This window comes from Sminthopsis crassicaudata, chromosome 3 (genome assembly GCF_048593235.1).
Source record: "Sminthopsis crassicaudata isolate SCR6 chromosome 3, ASM4859323v1, whole genome shotgun sequence".
NCBI lineage: Eukaryota > Metazoa > Chordata > Mammalia > Dasyuromorphia > Dasyuridae > Sminthopsis > Sminthopsis crassicaudata.
Window position 1 is genome coordinate 418480800 of NC_133619.1, and position 16667 is coordinate 418497466.

At 32.2% G+C, this 16667-nt stretch overlaps 1 protein-coding gene across 2 annotated transcripts in view; it reads left to right on the forward strand.

The window, feature by feature from the left end:
• Positions 1-11452, forward strand: part of COL5A2 (collagen type V alpha 2 chain) — a 184685-nt gene extending 173233 nt beyond the window's left edge. For both annotated transcript variants that reach the window (XM_074302889.1, XM_074302888.1), the window contains 3 exons: positions 2260-2447; positions 7561-7800; positions 9339-11452. In XM_074302889.1, the coding sequence (XP_074158990.1) occupies positions 2260-2447; positions 7561-7800; positions 9339-9485 (575 nt within the window). In that variant the 3' untranslated portion in view covers positions 9486-11452. The remainder of the gene's footprint in view (positions 1-2259; positions 2448-7560; positions 7801-9338) is intronic.
• Positions 11453-16667: the final 5215 nt, after the last annotated feature.

Here is a 16667-nt window from a genome sequence, read left to right on the forward strand (position 1 = left end):
ATGCTGCTGTTATCAAAAGCAGAAAAAGCAAAATCACAGGAAAAAAAAAAAACAACTTCAGATCAATTTCCCTAATGAATATTGTTGAAAAATTTGTATATTTTTATATGCCAGGTGACTTAGCCATACCAGGTCTCAAACAGTATTATCAAGTAGTAAACATCAAAACAGTCTGGTGCTGGGTAAAAAAATAAAAAAAAAATAGAATGATGGAACAGTAGAATAGATTAGGTACATAATACTCAGTAGTAAATGGCCACAGTAATGTAGTGTTTGTTAAACTCAAAGATCCAAATTTGGGGGACAAGAAATCACTATTTGAAAAAACTGTAGGGCGAAATAGAAAGCAGGTTTGCAGAACCTAGGTCTATACCTAGAGACCAACATCTCACACTATATACATGATAAGGTCAAAAATGGCATGTGATATAGAAATAAGGGGGAAACCACAAATTAGGGGAGCAAGGAATAGTTTATTTCTCATATCTATGGATGAGAAAAATTTATAATTGAATAAGAAATAGAGCATATAAAATAGATATTTGATTACATTAAATTCACTTTTTTCATAAACAATTTTTTTTCATAAACAAAACCAATTTATCCAAGATTGGAAGGATAGCAGAAAACTGGGGTAAATTTTTCACAATAAATTTTTCTGATAAAGCCTTATTTCTCAACTATCTAGAGAAACAAGCCAAATTTATCAGAATATGACTCATTTATATAAAAATGCTCTAATTAGAGAAATTCACATTAAAACAACTCTGAGGTATTACTTCATACCTATCAGATTGACTAATGTGACAGAAAAGGAAAATGACAAATGGAGATGTTAAAAAGTTTAGTCACTAATGAACTATTGGTGCAGTTGTGAACTTTTTCAATCATTTTGGAGAGAAATCTAGACTTGTGTATCAAAGACTATTCAACTGTGCATACCCTTTGGCCTAGCCATACCACTCATAAGTCTATATCCCAAGGAAATAAGCAAAAAGGCACCAAATATGTACTACAATGTTTACAGAATTTTTTTTTATTGGCAAAGAATTGAAAATGAGGGGATGCTTATTAATTGAGGAATAGCTGCATAAATTGTGATAGATGATGCCACTGTTTAGCTATAATGACAAGCAAGATGATTTCAGAAAAACCATGGAAGACTTACATTAAGTGAGTATAACAGTAACAGCAAAATTGTAAGATGATCAATTATTTATAATTTAACTATTCATGGCAATATAATGATCCAAGACAATTCTGAAGGACTAATAAATTAAATATATTACTACCTACAAAGAAAGAACCAATGGGGTCAGTGCACATTGAGGCATACTTTTTAAAATTTAATTTTTCTTGTTTTTTGTTTTTGGTATATGTTTTCTTTCATAGTATGGCTAATATATAAATATGTTTCACATGACTGAACATATATAACATATATCCTTATCAAAGAGGGGAAAAGAGATGAATAGAGATAATTTGAAACTCAATTTTTTTTCAATGTTAAAAAATGTTTTTATAAGATTGGAAAAAATAAAAAATTAAAAGCCTCTAAACTTTTTCTAGTGATTGTAATTTTTTTTTGCTCTTCTGAATCTTTAATTCTCATCAATTCTTTAAAAAATAAAGCTCTTACACTATCTTCCAAGAGATCTTTGTAATTTCCTTACCTCTTCCAATTAAAAATGGCCTTCACTCCTAATATTCCTTCATTGAAACCTCTCATTCATAAACATTTATTCTATCTGTGTCTGTCTGTCTTTCTATCTATCCATCTATCTATATAGTTATTTCTGTCCTCATACTATAAGGTAAATTTCCAGAGTACAAGAACCAGATCTCATGGACATTCCCTATTGCCTCAATATCTAGTACACCATGTGCATACAGTAATAATTATGTGTCATATTTATGTAGTGCTTTAAGATTTATAAGTACTTTTCTAAAAAAAATTTGTAAAGCTTTCTGTGAAAGTAATATTATCCCAAGTTCAAAAGCAATTCAAAGGCTAGATCCAAAAAGCCTACATTCCAAATACAAGAAACTAACAACTTTTTTCATCTGCATTTTTATTTATTTTTTTATTTTAGTATTTTCATTTACTATTCAAAGTAATCTTAAATGGTGCTATAGCAATGAATAATATAGAATATATCTTTTTAGTGGAAATTGTAAAATATAATTAAAAACCCTCCACCAACTTAAAAAAAAACAAGAGCTGTGACAAGCTATATAAATCTTCCTTTTATTACATAGGTCAGTATTGGATTGATCCTAACCAAGGATGTGTTGAAGATGCTATTAAAGTTTACTGCAATATGGAAACAGGAGAGACATGTATTCCAGCAAACCCATCTAGTGTGCCCCGAAAAACATGGTGGGCCAGCAGATCTTCTGACCATAAACCTGTTTGGTATGGCCTTGATATGAATAGAGGATCTCAGGTAATGTAATATGACTTAATAATTGTATTCTTGAAATTATTTTTTATTTTAATATCATTCTATAGCTTGTCATCCTGTTCTATTTCTTAATGCAAAAGTTTACTTTTTCTTTGAAATTGCTTTCACTCCTCAATCTGCTTCTTGGCTTTCCTGACTTCCATTAAAATATGGTTTAAATATCACCTTTCTTTCCCCCTCCCACCTGCCTCACCTAGCATCTTTCTCTCTGAGATTGTTTTCTTTCATCTATCTGTATCTGTATAGATCTATAGCTATATCTGTACATAGTTGTTTGCATGCTGAATTTCCATTAGAATGTGAACTGTATGAAGATAGAGGCTATATTTTGCTTTGTATCCATAGTGCCTGGCAAATAATCAGCTCTTTATAAACATTTATTAATTAGCACATTGCTCAACTTAGATAATTATAAAAGGCTTACAAGGTAATTCTATACTTTGGAAATTATAATAATGTTGGTCACACAGAATGTTAGAGTTGAGTCATTATGATTTAATCTCTTTAGTTTATTAAAAGGAAACAGACTAATAGAGATCAAGTAGCTTGCTTGTTGTCACACAGATACTAAATGGCAGGAATGATGCAAATCTAAGGATTCTGACTATTTTTTTCCTTTATATCATGTTCTTTTTCTATTAATCATGTATCGTAAGCAATCTTTTAATATTATGACACAAATTCTGAATTATAATAATTACTTTTATTGGTTAAATATCAACTATCATTTGTATGATATTTTATTAAAATACTTTCTTAGGGAACATATGAATGTATATAATTCTGCCATGTAATATATCCACATTTAGCACAATGAAAATTACTTAAAATGAAAGTCATTGATACCTGTGTTTACATGTCTTTGAAGTTCTCTTTGATACAAAGAGGAAGTAGAAGTTCAGTAAAAACTCCTATATCATGTTTCTTTTGTTCAAGGGACAAGGTCTAGGGTTTTACAAGACATCCAATCCCCATTCTTGATTTCTGGCTATTCTTTTATTTATTTTCTGATCATCTTCTTCATTCTTATATTTTTCTTTTAATTTAAATTTTAAATTTTTTATTTTGAAAATTAATTTTAATTTTAATTAAATACTGCCCTAGTTAGCTCTGCATATATTCTAATCCTACTTCTGGCTTTGCCTTGTTCCCTTCTCTTTGGTCTAGAACCATTTGACGTTTCCAATCTCCACTTAATCTTTGCTCTAACTCTTCTCTAATCTTCTACTTCAAAATGTATAAAACAAGTCACAAAGTTATATGCCAGAGATAAAGAGAGGATGTTTCTAAGGTCCAACTATAGTTTAATGAAGAAGAAAAAACTTTTTCTTTTAAACACAAGGGCTGTTAAAAAATATAACAAAACTATCTGAATTGGTTCTGTAGAACTAAAACCAAAATCAAAATAAATCTCTCTGTTTTACTTTCCATTTATATATAAGTAAAAAATGCTCCTTGGAAAATAATGTATGTCTATTAGTGATCTTTTTCATTAGCATAAAGCATGCAATTCATTTTTCCTGATACTTTTGAATTTGCTGTTGATGAGGAAAGAGAAAAAAAGTAACATAATAAGCCCAATTTCTTAGCACTGAAATTCATTAGTTATTTTTAATACAATTTGAAATCATAATTTCATATTACTTAATGATTTGGTTTTCAAAATAAAAGCACATTTTATTATCACAAAATAGCAATGCATTTAAATAATTTAATTGTCCTGCATCTGGGTATTATAAATAGTAACTAATATGATTATTGGGGCAGCTAGTTGGCACAATAAAGTGACAGTCCTGGAGTTGGGAAGACCTGAGTTCAAATCCAGCCTTAGATATTTACTAAGCTGTGTGATCCTGGGCAAGTTACTTAAGCTTTTTTGCCTAATTTTTTATATGTAAAATGAGCTGGAGAAAGAAATGGCAAATCACACTAGTATCTTTGCCAAGAAAACTTCAAAAGTTTTCATGAAGGGTCATGTACAACTTAACATGACTAAACAACAACAAAATATGATCATTACCTTTGTATTTGAAAGTGTTTTACATATATATATATGTGACTTAAGAAAGATGTAATCTTGTACAATTTTCCAACAATACTGTTATTACACTATGGGAATGTCACCCTAGAGATAGCAGGATTAAGGTAGAAATTCACCAAACTTCTCCCCCAAACTGCTCCAAATTCCTTTAAATAATGACTATAAATAAATTTTAGAGCATTAGAAGACCCAAAAAGACAGAGAACATTTTTCTGGCCTAAGGCAATGAAGACGCTTAGCAGAAAAGGTCTGTGACACTAGGGTGAGAGTTCCAGAGCCAGATATCCGCAGGGACAGGAGATGCTGGTGCAGTCCCAGTCCCAGCCCCAGCCCCAGTACTGGTTTGAGCTGACCTCCAAATCATTGGCAATGTTGGTGGCTTCCAGATCTCTCAGGCCATAGACACCAAAGAGGACCTAGAAGATCAGCAGAAAAGGTCTGTGGAATGTGAGTCCAGCACACAATCCCTGCACAGGACCAACCCAGACCCCAGCATCAGAAAATCAGGACCACTGAATCAGCAGACTTCTTGACCTCTCAACCTGGGAATACCAAGGCATTCTCAGAAGGTTGGTGGAGAGACTGTGGCAATGGGGTAGGAGTCTGGTGTCCAATCCCAACATACTCCATCTGCAGAAAACCAGCCCGGGCAGAAAAGAGTCCTTGTGGTCAGATTCCTAGAAGGATTTCTGAAAACAGATGCACAAAACCCTTGAAGCTTGGGGCAGTGTACCTCCATCCTGGAAATGGAGTCCTATTTTAAGAGAGTTAAAAACCGAGAAAAATAGGCTAGAAAAATGAGCAGAAAACAAAAAAAAATTCTGATCATTGAAAGTTATTATGGTGACAAGGAAGATCAAAACATACACTCAGAAGTGTTAAAGTCAAACCTCCTACATCCAAGCCTACAAGAAAAATAAGAATTGATTTTCAGAGTCCATTTTGAGCTCTTCCATGGCCTGAACCGTAGTAAGAGAAATAGAAGAAAAATTAGGGAAAGAACTAAGAGAAGTATAAAAGGAAATACAAAAAGCTAAGGAGAAGAATGCCTTAAAAAGAATTGGCCAATTGGGAAAGGAGATACAAAAGCTCACTGAAGAAAGCAATTCTTTATAAAATAGAATTGAACGAATAGAAGCTAATAACTTTATAAGAAATCAAGATCAATAAAGCAAAACCAAAAAAAAATGAAAAAATAAGAAAAATGTGAAATATTTCATTGGAAAAACATTTGATCATAAAATAGATCCAGGAGAGATAATTTAAAAATTATTGTTCTACCTGAAAGTCATGATAAAGAAAAGAGCCCAGATATCATCTTTCAAGAAATTATCAAGGAAAACTCTCCTGATATTCTAGAACCAGAAGGTAAAATAGAAATGGAAAGAATCTACCAATTGCCTCTTGAAAGAGATTCCAAAATGAAAACTCCCAGGAATATTATAGCCAAATTTTGGAACTCCCAGGTCAAGGAGAAAATATTGCAAGCATTCAGAAAGAAACAAACTATAATGGAGACTCAGTATCACACAAGATTTAGCAGCTTCTACATTAAAGGATCAGAGGGCTTGGAATATGATATTCCAGTGAGCAATGGAGCTAGGATTGCAACTAAGAATGATCTACCCAACAAAACTGAGTATAATCCTTCAAAGAAAAAGGTAGTTATTCAATGAAATAGAGGGTTTTCAAGCATTCATGATGAAAAGGCCATAGTTGAACAGAAAATTTAATTTTCAAATATAAGACTTTGGAGAAGCATATGGAGGTAATCAGAAGAGTAATATCATAAAAGCTTTAATAAGGTTTATCTGTTTACATCCCTACATGGGAAAATGATATTTGTAACTCATTAGAAAGTTCTCATTATTATGGCAGTTAATATATTTAGACAGGTATGAGTTGAATATGAAGGGATATATTTTTTTAATTGATGAAATTAAGGGGTGAGAAAGGAATATACTTGGAGCAAGGGAAATAAAGAAGGGAATGCTGCAAATTATTTGCCATAAAAAGAGGCAAGAAAAAGCTTTACAGTGGAGGCAGGAAAGGATGAATGAGTGAACCTTACTTTCATCAGAATTGGCTCAAATAGCTATGTATGGCTAAATAACAGAAATCTATCTTACCTTGGAGGAAAATAAGAGGGAAATGGGATATGGGAAATGGGGTAGGTTGAAAAAAGAGAGGGCATATTGAAGGAGGGCGTGATCAGCAACAAAACGTTTTTGAGGGAGGGACAGGGTGAAAGAAAGAGAATAAATGGGGGAAAATGCAATTAGGTATAGTAATTGTAAAAAAAAAATTGAAGCAAGTTTCTCTGATGGAATATTGTTGTTTTCTGGAAAATGATTAGCAGGATATTCTCAGAAAAACAAAACCTGAAATGTCTTTCATGGATCAAGTCAAATATACTGTATACAAAGTAATAGCAATGTTCTGGGATGATTAGTTGTAAATGACTTTATTATTCTCGGTAGAACAATCACCCACATCTACTCTGAAGGACTTATGATAAAAATTCTATCCATACCTAGAGAAGAAACTGTATGTGGATTGAAGCATTCTCTATTACTCTATCTCTTTATTTTTAAATTTAATTTTTCTTGAAGGTTTTTATTTTCATTCGGGTGGGAGAGCTATATTTTCTTTCACAACTTAACTTTTATGGAAATGTTTTGCATAACTTCATTTCTGGTTTTTTAATTGTGGATGTGGATAAGGGAGAGAAACGAATTCAAAAATCTTAAAAACACACGTAAAATTATTTTGAAGGTAACTGGGAAAATATTAAATAAAATCTGTTTAAAAAGATATTTAGAATTGAAAATAATATTTTTAATATTTAGAGATCTCTTTTCATAAATTTTGGATTTTGCTAGACTTGAGAAGCCATCTAGACCAATTTCATTTTACAGATGATGGAATTGAAATCCAAAGATATTAAGTAGTTGTTTAGTGTCTTACTTAGGATGGTTAGCACAGTAGTTAGGGACCTATGATTGTTAAGAATTCTAAAATTTTTCATTAATCATAAAATCATTTTTTTTCTAGTTTGTGTATGGAGATAGCCAGTCACCCAATACAGCTGTTACTCAGATGACCTTTTTACGTCTTTTATCAAAAGAAGCTTCTCAGAACATCACGTATATCTGCAAAAACAGTGTAGGGTACATGGATGACCAAGCCAAGAATCTCAAGAAAGCTGTAATTCTTAAAGGTGCTAATGATCTAGAAATCAAAGCAGAAGGAAACAGTCGGTTTAGATACACTGTTTTGGAAGATTCTTGCACTGTGAGTATTCTTTTTGGTTTCCAAATAAATTTTGAGAATCAATTTTGTCAATATTTTTCTACATTGGTCCTGTGAGTGTGAATATAAAAGTGTGTTATGTGTATGTGTGGGTCTCTGTGTGTGTATGTGTGTATATATATGTATAAAATATATATCTGTGCTTAACTATTGCCTGCTTGGGGGAGAGGGGAAATAAAGTTAAAAAGTATGCAGCAAAGAACAAAAGAAAAATCTACAAGGAACTAAAAAAAGATGGACACTGAAAATAATTTCTTCCGCTCATATGTCCTTTCTTGAACTGATAATTTATTGTTATCTGTTTTGAATCCTCCCTGATGTTCTGCTATCCACATTTAATGTTCTGTTTTAGTTTGTTTTCTTTTCTGTTTTTCTCTTCTGCTTTTTTAATAAAATAAATGTAAAGATATTTTCCTATATTTCTTCGCATGGAAAAACCTTTAGTACAAGTATTGATTAATAACTTATTAGAGAAACTGTCTGTCCTTCCTTTTGCCTGTTTTTGATCTTTTTTATGATTAGCTTTTAATGAGGAAGTTTAAAAAAAAGTCTCTAAAATATTTGTAATGCTTCCTTCAATGAAAATTTATAAAATGGACTTCAAGCAAAATAGCTTAAAAATGACAGAATAATGAATGTGGGATCATATTCTCTTTCCCCTTCCTTCTCCACTATCCTCCTGTTTTCTATAATTCTCAATACTATGTTCTTATAACCATCTTGAAATAATCTCTTTAGCTCCCCAAGCTCTTGGATGCTTTGAATTCCCCTTAGCCTTCAAACATATTTCCTCTGATTGCTACTCTGATACTCACAGTATCCTAATCTGAGGATCAATTTTTCAAGTGCCCATTAATCAGCAGACATTTTCTTTGTGAAAATCATACAACAAGTGTGATTTCTATTATACTGGGAGCAAGTGAATGATAGTATATCATAGAGTCACTGATTATATTTGGAATCAAGTTAGTGTCAATTCAAGAAGATCTAAAAAGTATATTTATCACATGCCACCTTGCATTTTCTCTCATCTCTGTGTCTTTCTACTGACTATTCCCCATGCTTGGAATGCTTTTACTCCTTACACTGTTTCCTGGCTTTCCTGATTTCCATCAAAATTCGGCTTAACACCCACTTTGTCTTCTTCTTACTTGCCTCATCCTAGCACCTTCTCCTGTGAAATTGCTTTCCATCTGTCTGGGATATATCTGTATATAATTCTTTGCATATTGTGTCCTCCATTAAAACATGAACTCTGTGAGGACAGAGATCATATTTTGCCTTTCTTTGTATCCCTAGTGCCTGGAAAATAGTAAGCTCATAATCAATTTTGTTAGTTGATAAATTCTTAAACTTAAAACAATTATAAAATGTTTGCCAGGTAATAATATATTTTATTTTTCAGATGTTTGAATTTCCTTGGGGAAAATGCTTTACTAACAAAAGTTAGAGTAAACATAATCTGGAGTCTTTTTTATAGTCTTAACCCACTTATGACCCATCTCTTCTTCTTATTCTAGAGACGTAACGGAAATGTGGGCAAGACTATCTTTGAATACAGAACACAGAATGTGGCACGCTTACCTATTATAGATCTTGCTCCTGTGGATATTGGCAGTACAGACCAAGAATTTGGCATTGAAATTGGATCGGTTTGTTTTGTGTAAAGCAAGACGAGGTCAATCAACAAACACCACCATAATCAACCATGACCACACCATCCTTACCAAGAACTTAGACTGATTGAAGTTGATCCTGAGACTCTTGAAATAATGGCTGATATTGCATCAGCACTGTATATACAATTCTTCCTAAATGCCTGGCCTCCTTCAGAATATTTATTTTACTTACAAACCTCCAGTTTTAAGTGATTTTAGACAACTTTGAGTGCAGCAGTCCGATTTAAAAAGTACCAGCCAATGACCACCTTAGGAAAAAAAGAAATCAACTTTGAAATCAATAGGTCTCAGTTTTTGTTTAGTTTTTATTTCCATGTATTGTACATGTTGCATACTACTTCTGAGCAAGCTATTCTTCCTGATAGCTAGCTTAAAAATTTGGATATATAAAATTAGGATGAAATGTTTTGTTTTGTTTTGTTTTGTTTGCTTGACTGCCAACTTAAATAACAGAAAAGTAGAGCACTTTTGTGACCTCTCATTCCCAGTATATAAAGTACAATTACATAACCTTTGGACCCTTAGAAATGAAGAATATGTTTCTCTAAAGGTATTGATATATCAAATAATCTTGGATGATATTCTTTTTAAGAAGCTATTAAAAAGTCATATTCATTTCTCATTACCTTCACTAAATTGTTTAATTAGCCTTTTCCATGTCATAGATGTCATCAAAGTCAAATAAATTGAGCATCCTAAATTTTAATGAAGTGTTAAAATGTGAATATGTAGTTCAACATGTCTTTTTTACACACTTGAGCTTCAAAAGTCCTTAGTCTTTTCCTGGCACACATGACTAAATCTCACTAATGTGGATGATTTTATATGTGTGCATCTGAGGAAGAATGTCTTTGTACTTTTCCTATTTAAGAAGCCATTAGATTCCACATAACAGAATATACAAACACATGTGACATTTATTTCCAGCCTCAATATGTTGGGACTGATTCATTCATACTCTTAACAGACTGACATGAAAAAAAAAAAAAAAGACAGTTTGGAAACTCGAAGTTGTGAATATGACTCTTTAGTCAATAGTAGGATGTATACAATTGGTAATTCTGGCCTTTGAATTGTGAGACAGTGACCCAACATTTCTTAGTATGAGCTACCTCATCTCTAGAAGCTGGGATGGATTGAATATTCTTAGGTTTTCTTTTTCGTTTGTTTTTTTTTAGATAATAAAAGGTGCTATGCTTCTGTTATTATTCCAAGAATGGAGATAGGCAGGGCAAAAACATATTTTTTTTTTAAAGTGATGGTGCTAAATTTCCTTCTGTAAAGCTTTTACAAATAAAAATGATTATCACCAAATAACATTCTGAAAGAGTCTAGCTGTTAGACTTCCCATATCTGAAAGAGCAGTATTAAAATGCACTTTCACTGTTGGTCTATCACATAGTTTATGGTCTTGTAATGCCTGTGTGTTTAATTAGATGAGAACATCCAGGTAGTCACTGCTTCAAGGTTTTAATTTCTGTTTCTTTTCTACATTTGTTTGCTCCAATTTCTTTTCTTTTTATTTGTTCTTTTAAAAGTAAACAGCTGGGACCATCCCAAAGAACAAGTCATGCACAGAGCTTTAGTCATGTATCTCTGCAAAGCATTTAATTAAATATTCGCTTCTTGTCATGTCAATGGCTTCTGTTTTGTGGAATTTGTCTAACATTTCAGCTCACAACAAGGAAAAGAATTATGGTGTAATTTATGTGTTTATTTTTAATTATTTCCTTTTTTTGTAAAAAAAAAAAGCAAACAACAAAAAAGCATTCCACTTAATTTTATACATTGAATTATAAACAAAATTTTAAGGCATGGTCTTTTTTTTAGCAACACTTATGAAGGGAGGGTGAGACCAGTTATCACTGTCTATGCTCTTTAAAATGCCAGAATGATATAATTAAGATCAGAGAAAGAATTTTTATTCATGACTGAATAAAATGTGATGATAAAAATGTATGTCTCATCTCACAATGTATTAAGCACTGTATTATGAAAATAGGATATTGAAGTGGTTTTTTTTTAGAACTTTCTTTTGCACTAGTTTATATAAAATATATTCTAAAACATTCAATTCACAAAATGATTATTATTTGAGATGAGCATATTACACTTGAATATATAAATATTTTAACCTGTGAGTGTGTGTGTGTGTGTGTGTGTGTGTGTGTGTGTGTGTGTGTGTGTGAACTAGAGAAAAAATATTTCTACAGGCCAACAGAGCCATAATTCAATTCAGGAACAGCTTTAACAACTTGACTAGGATTATACTGTGGCAGGTACCATCAACCTAGAAAAATAAGCAATTGATACCTATTAGATAAGAATTGCTTTTACCTTGCTATCAAAAAATGATGTTGCACATACTATTGTCCAAGGTCACCTTCGGCACTGGCCATTCACCTTTATTCATTTACCATTACTCCAACTATTTAGGGATTCTTTCTCATAACCCATAGCTATTTACAGCTTGTTATATTTGATAACAATATGCAGAGATAGTAAATTTAAAATATATCTTTTAATAAAATTATAGGTATGTAGATGACAATGATAATTTCATTATTCAGTTCTTTTTAACTCAGGTGAACAGTATTTTAAAGTTTCTTAAGTCTTATTTTTTTAAATAGTATCTCTTTCTCTCCCCTTTCCCCATTTAAGTTCCTCTTATTCCTTTCTAACTTCCTTTGTTTCTTCCTATCTTTCTCCTCTCTCTTTCCCTCTCTCCTTCCCTTTCCCTTTTGATTTTTTCTTCTCTTCATTTATTCTTGCTTGCTTGTTTCCTTTCTTTTTCCTTCCCTCTTTTTCTTCCTTTCTTCCTTCTTCCTTCTCTCCCTCCCTTCTTTTATTCTTTCCTTCCTTCCTCTCTGCCTTATCCCTCCCTCTCTCCCTCCCTCCCTTCCTTCCTCCTTCCCTCTTTGCCTTTCTTCTCTTCCTCCTTTCCTTCCTCCCTTCATTCACTCCTTCTTTTATTTCTTTTTTCTTTCCTCCCTTCCTTTAAAAAAAAAAGAAGAAATACAGGCAAGGAGGTTGGGAGAAAAGACAAAAGCAAAGAACTTGCTCCCTTCTATCCTTTTTTTCATCCTTTTATTCTTCCTTCCTTCTCTCCATGCTTTTTTAGAGGTAGAGCATTAGGATTATAAAGTAACTCAAATATGTCAGTTGAGAGTCTTTTGAAGAAGCTAGGGCTGTTTAAGCTGGAGAAGGCTAGGAGAGGGGCAGGCTAGTAAATGTTTAATAGCTGGCTCCCTGAAAATTAAAATTCATATGAATGACACACTTCTAAAATTAATTTGTATTTTAACATTTTCTATTTCACTCTCTTAGGTCTAAACAGGAAAAAATTATAACATTTATTGATTTCTGAAGTATAAATATTCATAAACAATTAGTTTTGTGAACTGGTTCCAGCACCACCCTGATCAAAGGCAATACAAATGTTAAAAAAAATAGATTTTTTTCATAACTCTAGACAGGAGAAATAAGGAATAGGGGGGCTCAAAGCAAAGAAATATTTTCTATTAAATTAGAGTTGTCCAAAAATGGAATGAATCGCTCATGCTCAATATTTGAAGTATTCAAGTAGAGTCTGGATGTAGGCAGAAGGAAGAATTTAAAAAAAACAGAAATATGATCAGTTAAATGGCACAATGGATAGAGTACCAGCCTTGGATTCAGTAGGAACTAACTTCAAATCTGGCTTCAGACAACATTCACTAACTGTGTGATTCTGAACAAGTCATTTAACCACAATTTCCATACCAAAAAAAACCCATAAAGAAAATCAGAAAATTAAAATAGTTGATGACCAAGATTCATTTTATCTCTAAGATATTATGTTTCTGATTCTTTATTTCTAGTCACCATTAGTTCCACATGACTTAGATAGAGCCTACAGTATACTACTTTAGCACATACAAACCTCATATTTAAAATTCATAGACTTGCATATTACAAAACGATCTAAAGTGCATTTAGCGAGAGAGAAATTTCTAATGATATTCAGAAAACATCTGTGTTTTTGAAGGATTTTATATATATATATATATATATGTGTGTGTGTGTGTGTGTGTATGATTGTATGCATGTATACAGCTGCATACATATTCTAAAATATCATTTCTGTATCTGATTTTATATTGTATGGCAGAGCAACACAACTTTCTGGAAGCTGAGGTTCTATTCTGAGTTTCCACAGATGAATGAAATGGTCCACATAATTATGGAAAGGACAAAGCATTATTCAGTAATAGTTCCTGAAGACCTTATATTCTTTTTCAAAGAAAAGCTATGAAATAATTTTTAGTCAAGGAATACTCTTAAGGTTAATTGAGGAGTTTTTTACATTTTATTTTTATTATGATATCATTCTTTTAAGAATTAAGAATGAGATTGATAAGCATCATATGGATTAATAATTAATCAATTAATTTATTCAGATTCTACTGTATGCATGAAGTTTTGTGTAAGGTTGTGGGTCTTACGATAACACAAACAGATAAGGATTCTTCACAACCAGATAAGGATTCTTCAATAGAATAAATACTACTACCTAGTTTCTGAATCTACTATTTTTAAGACCTTTAATAATTTACTTGATCTCTCTGGGCCTTTGGTTTACAGAAAACAAAAGTAATAGAATTGGACTGGAAGATGTCTGAGTTCCCTTATAGGACCAAATTCTAGGTTACTAGATGCCTTATGAAGCTTTAAGTTTGGAACAGTGGTATCAAACTTTAAAAAAAAAAAAAAAAAAAAAAAAAAAAAAAGAAATTCAGGTCACTAATTCACACATATTGATCTCTGAAGGCATATTAAATTAGTTTTAAAATAGGATGTTATTTATGTTTTATACTATTTTTATTTATTTTGTTAAATATTTCCCAATTACATTTTAATCTGTTTCAGGTCTTATTAGGAAGTTTGGTGATGCATGTGTAGCATTGCTGGTCTAGAAAAATGTATAAAATGATTAAACAAAAAGATTAGACTCATTTTGCATGGCCAAGGAGGTACAGTCAAATAATTTGAAGTCTCAAGGATGTGTATGTGTGTGAGCTAAAAAAAAAAAGCATAGAAGCCAAATAAGATGTTGGAAAAGTTGATAAATAAAGGTAGACATAAGGAAGAACTTAATAATCAAAAATGTCCAAAGTAGAATAGACTTTTTTAGAAGATAAAAAGTTCCCCATCTGATAGAGATTTTGATAAGAAACTTGATTAATTGTCAAATGAGAGATGGATTGCTTCAGTTATATAGGTTGGGCTAAGTGCCTTCCATATTACTTTTCATCTGGGAGGCAGTGATTCCAAGAAAAAAATAAAAGGTATGATGAGAAAGTACAATAAGAGAGGCATAAAAGTTTAGTTTAGTGAGTTTAGTGAATAAAGACAATTTTTAAGTGTGGGGATCAGGAAAGATTTTCTGAAAGACAAAATTTGAACTGGACATTGATAGGTAGATAGGCGTTGGAAAGATAGATTCAGCAATGTAAAGTATTCTAGTTGAATACTATAGCAAAAACAAAGGGATATAAGGATAGGGCACCGTGGCACATGTCTGTAGTCTCTGCTACTGGGAGCTTAAGGCTGCTAGAGCAATTAAGCTCAAGTACCAATCAAGATACCAATCAAGTACCATTACAATCTTGGACCAATGGAGTGAACCTGTAGGGGTGGAAAGTCATGAGCCTATCTAAGGAGAGTGAACTGGCTCTGGTTAGGAATGACTCAGGCCAAACCTTCTGAGATTTGACTGGGTGTTCCCTCTCTACGTGGCTATTGTAATTCCTGCCTATGTGAGATAAAAAGCTATTGTCAAATACACACACACACACTCACAGAGAAGGGGCCAGGAAATGATAGGTCAGTTTGAAGGGCATTGTTAATATAGTGTAGGGTCATATCATGGAAGATATTAAATTTCCAGCAAATAAATGTAAATTTTATTAAAGGTAATATGGAACCACTGAAGGTTTTAGACCAATGGAATACATAATATGCTGTTAGAAGATTACTATAGTGGTTGCATTTAGAATAAATTAGAATGATTAGATAGTAGCAGGCATTTAGTATCCTATTGCACTAATCTAGGCAAAAAACAATAATTATCTAAAGCACCAAACTGATTATATGTATTTGAGAAATGCTTAAGAAAATAAATAAAAACATAAGAGATAAATTGTCAACTCAATTTCAGATCTGAAGGGATGTTTCTATTTGTCTGACCATACTGCTCTAAGGCATGGTAGTAGCCAAGATAACATAAAAGAACATTTATTTGAGGTATCTTTAGAAAATGTAACTGACAGGGTTTGATAAATTACTAGATGTGAAGCATATGCTAATTATGACTTTATTAGAGAAAAATAATTCAGAATGAATAATGAAAGATATTGATGGAAATTTAGAGAGGATGAAATAGAAGTTGATTTAATATATGGTAAAAGTTGAATTTATTTGAAAAGATGTTTGAATTGAAATGTAAAAAATGTTAAAAGGCATTTTAAAACAATTGCATTGGCATTCAATATTGTTTGTAATAAATGCATTTTTAAAATAGAGACTGAGAATGAGGTGTATATGGAGGCTGAAGATAAGCCTAACATATTGAAGCTAATTAGTAATAGTGAATCAGAAATCAGAGAAGCTGGAAGAATTTGAAGGTCTCTGGAGGAAGGTCCTGGGTCCATATTGGATCATATTAAGTTTGAAATGTCAGGTTGCCATTCAGGTAGTGATGTTTAGTATAGAGAAATCTGAATCTGGAACTTTTTTACACAGAAATGACAGCTAAATTTGTAATAATAGGAAAGTGCAAGGTTATGTGGACCTTCAAATATCAACATTAAACTGAACGGCAAAAAGTGGTTCAGTGCATTGGGAACTGGGCCTGGAAACAGGAAGAATTGAGTTCAAATCTGGCCTCAGATACTTACTAGCTATATTACTCTGGCCAAGTCATTTAACCCTGTTTGCCTCAATTTCTTCATTTGTAAAATGAGCTGGAGAAGGAAAAGATAAATCACTTTAGAATCTTTGCCACGAAAACCCCAAATGGGATCACAAAGAATTGAACATTAGTGAACAACAGCAAAACTCAGGGGAGTGAATCCAGAGTGAGAAAATGGTTTTAAAATATAGTTCTTGGGGAAAGACAACTTTAGGGAC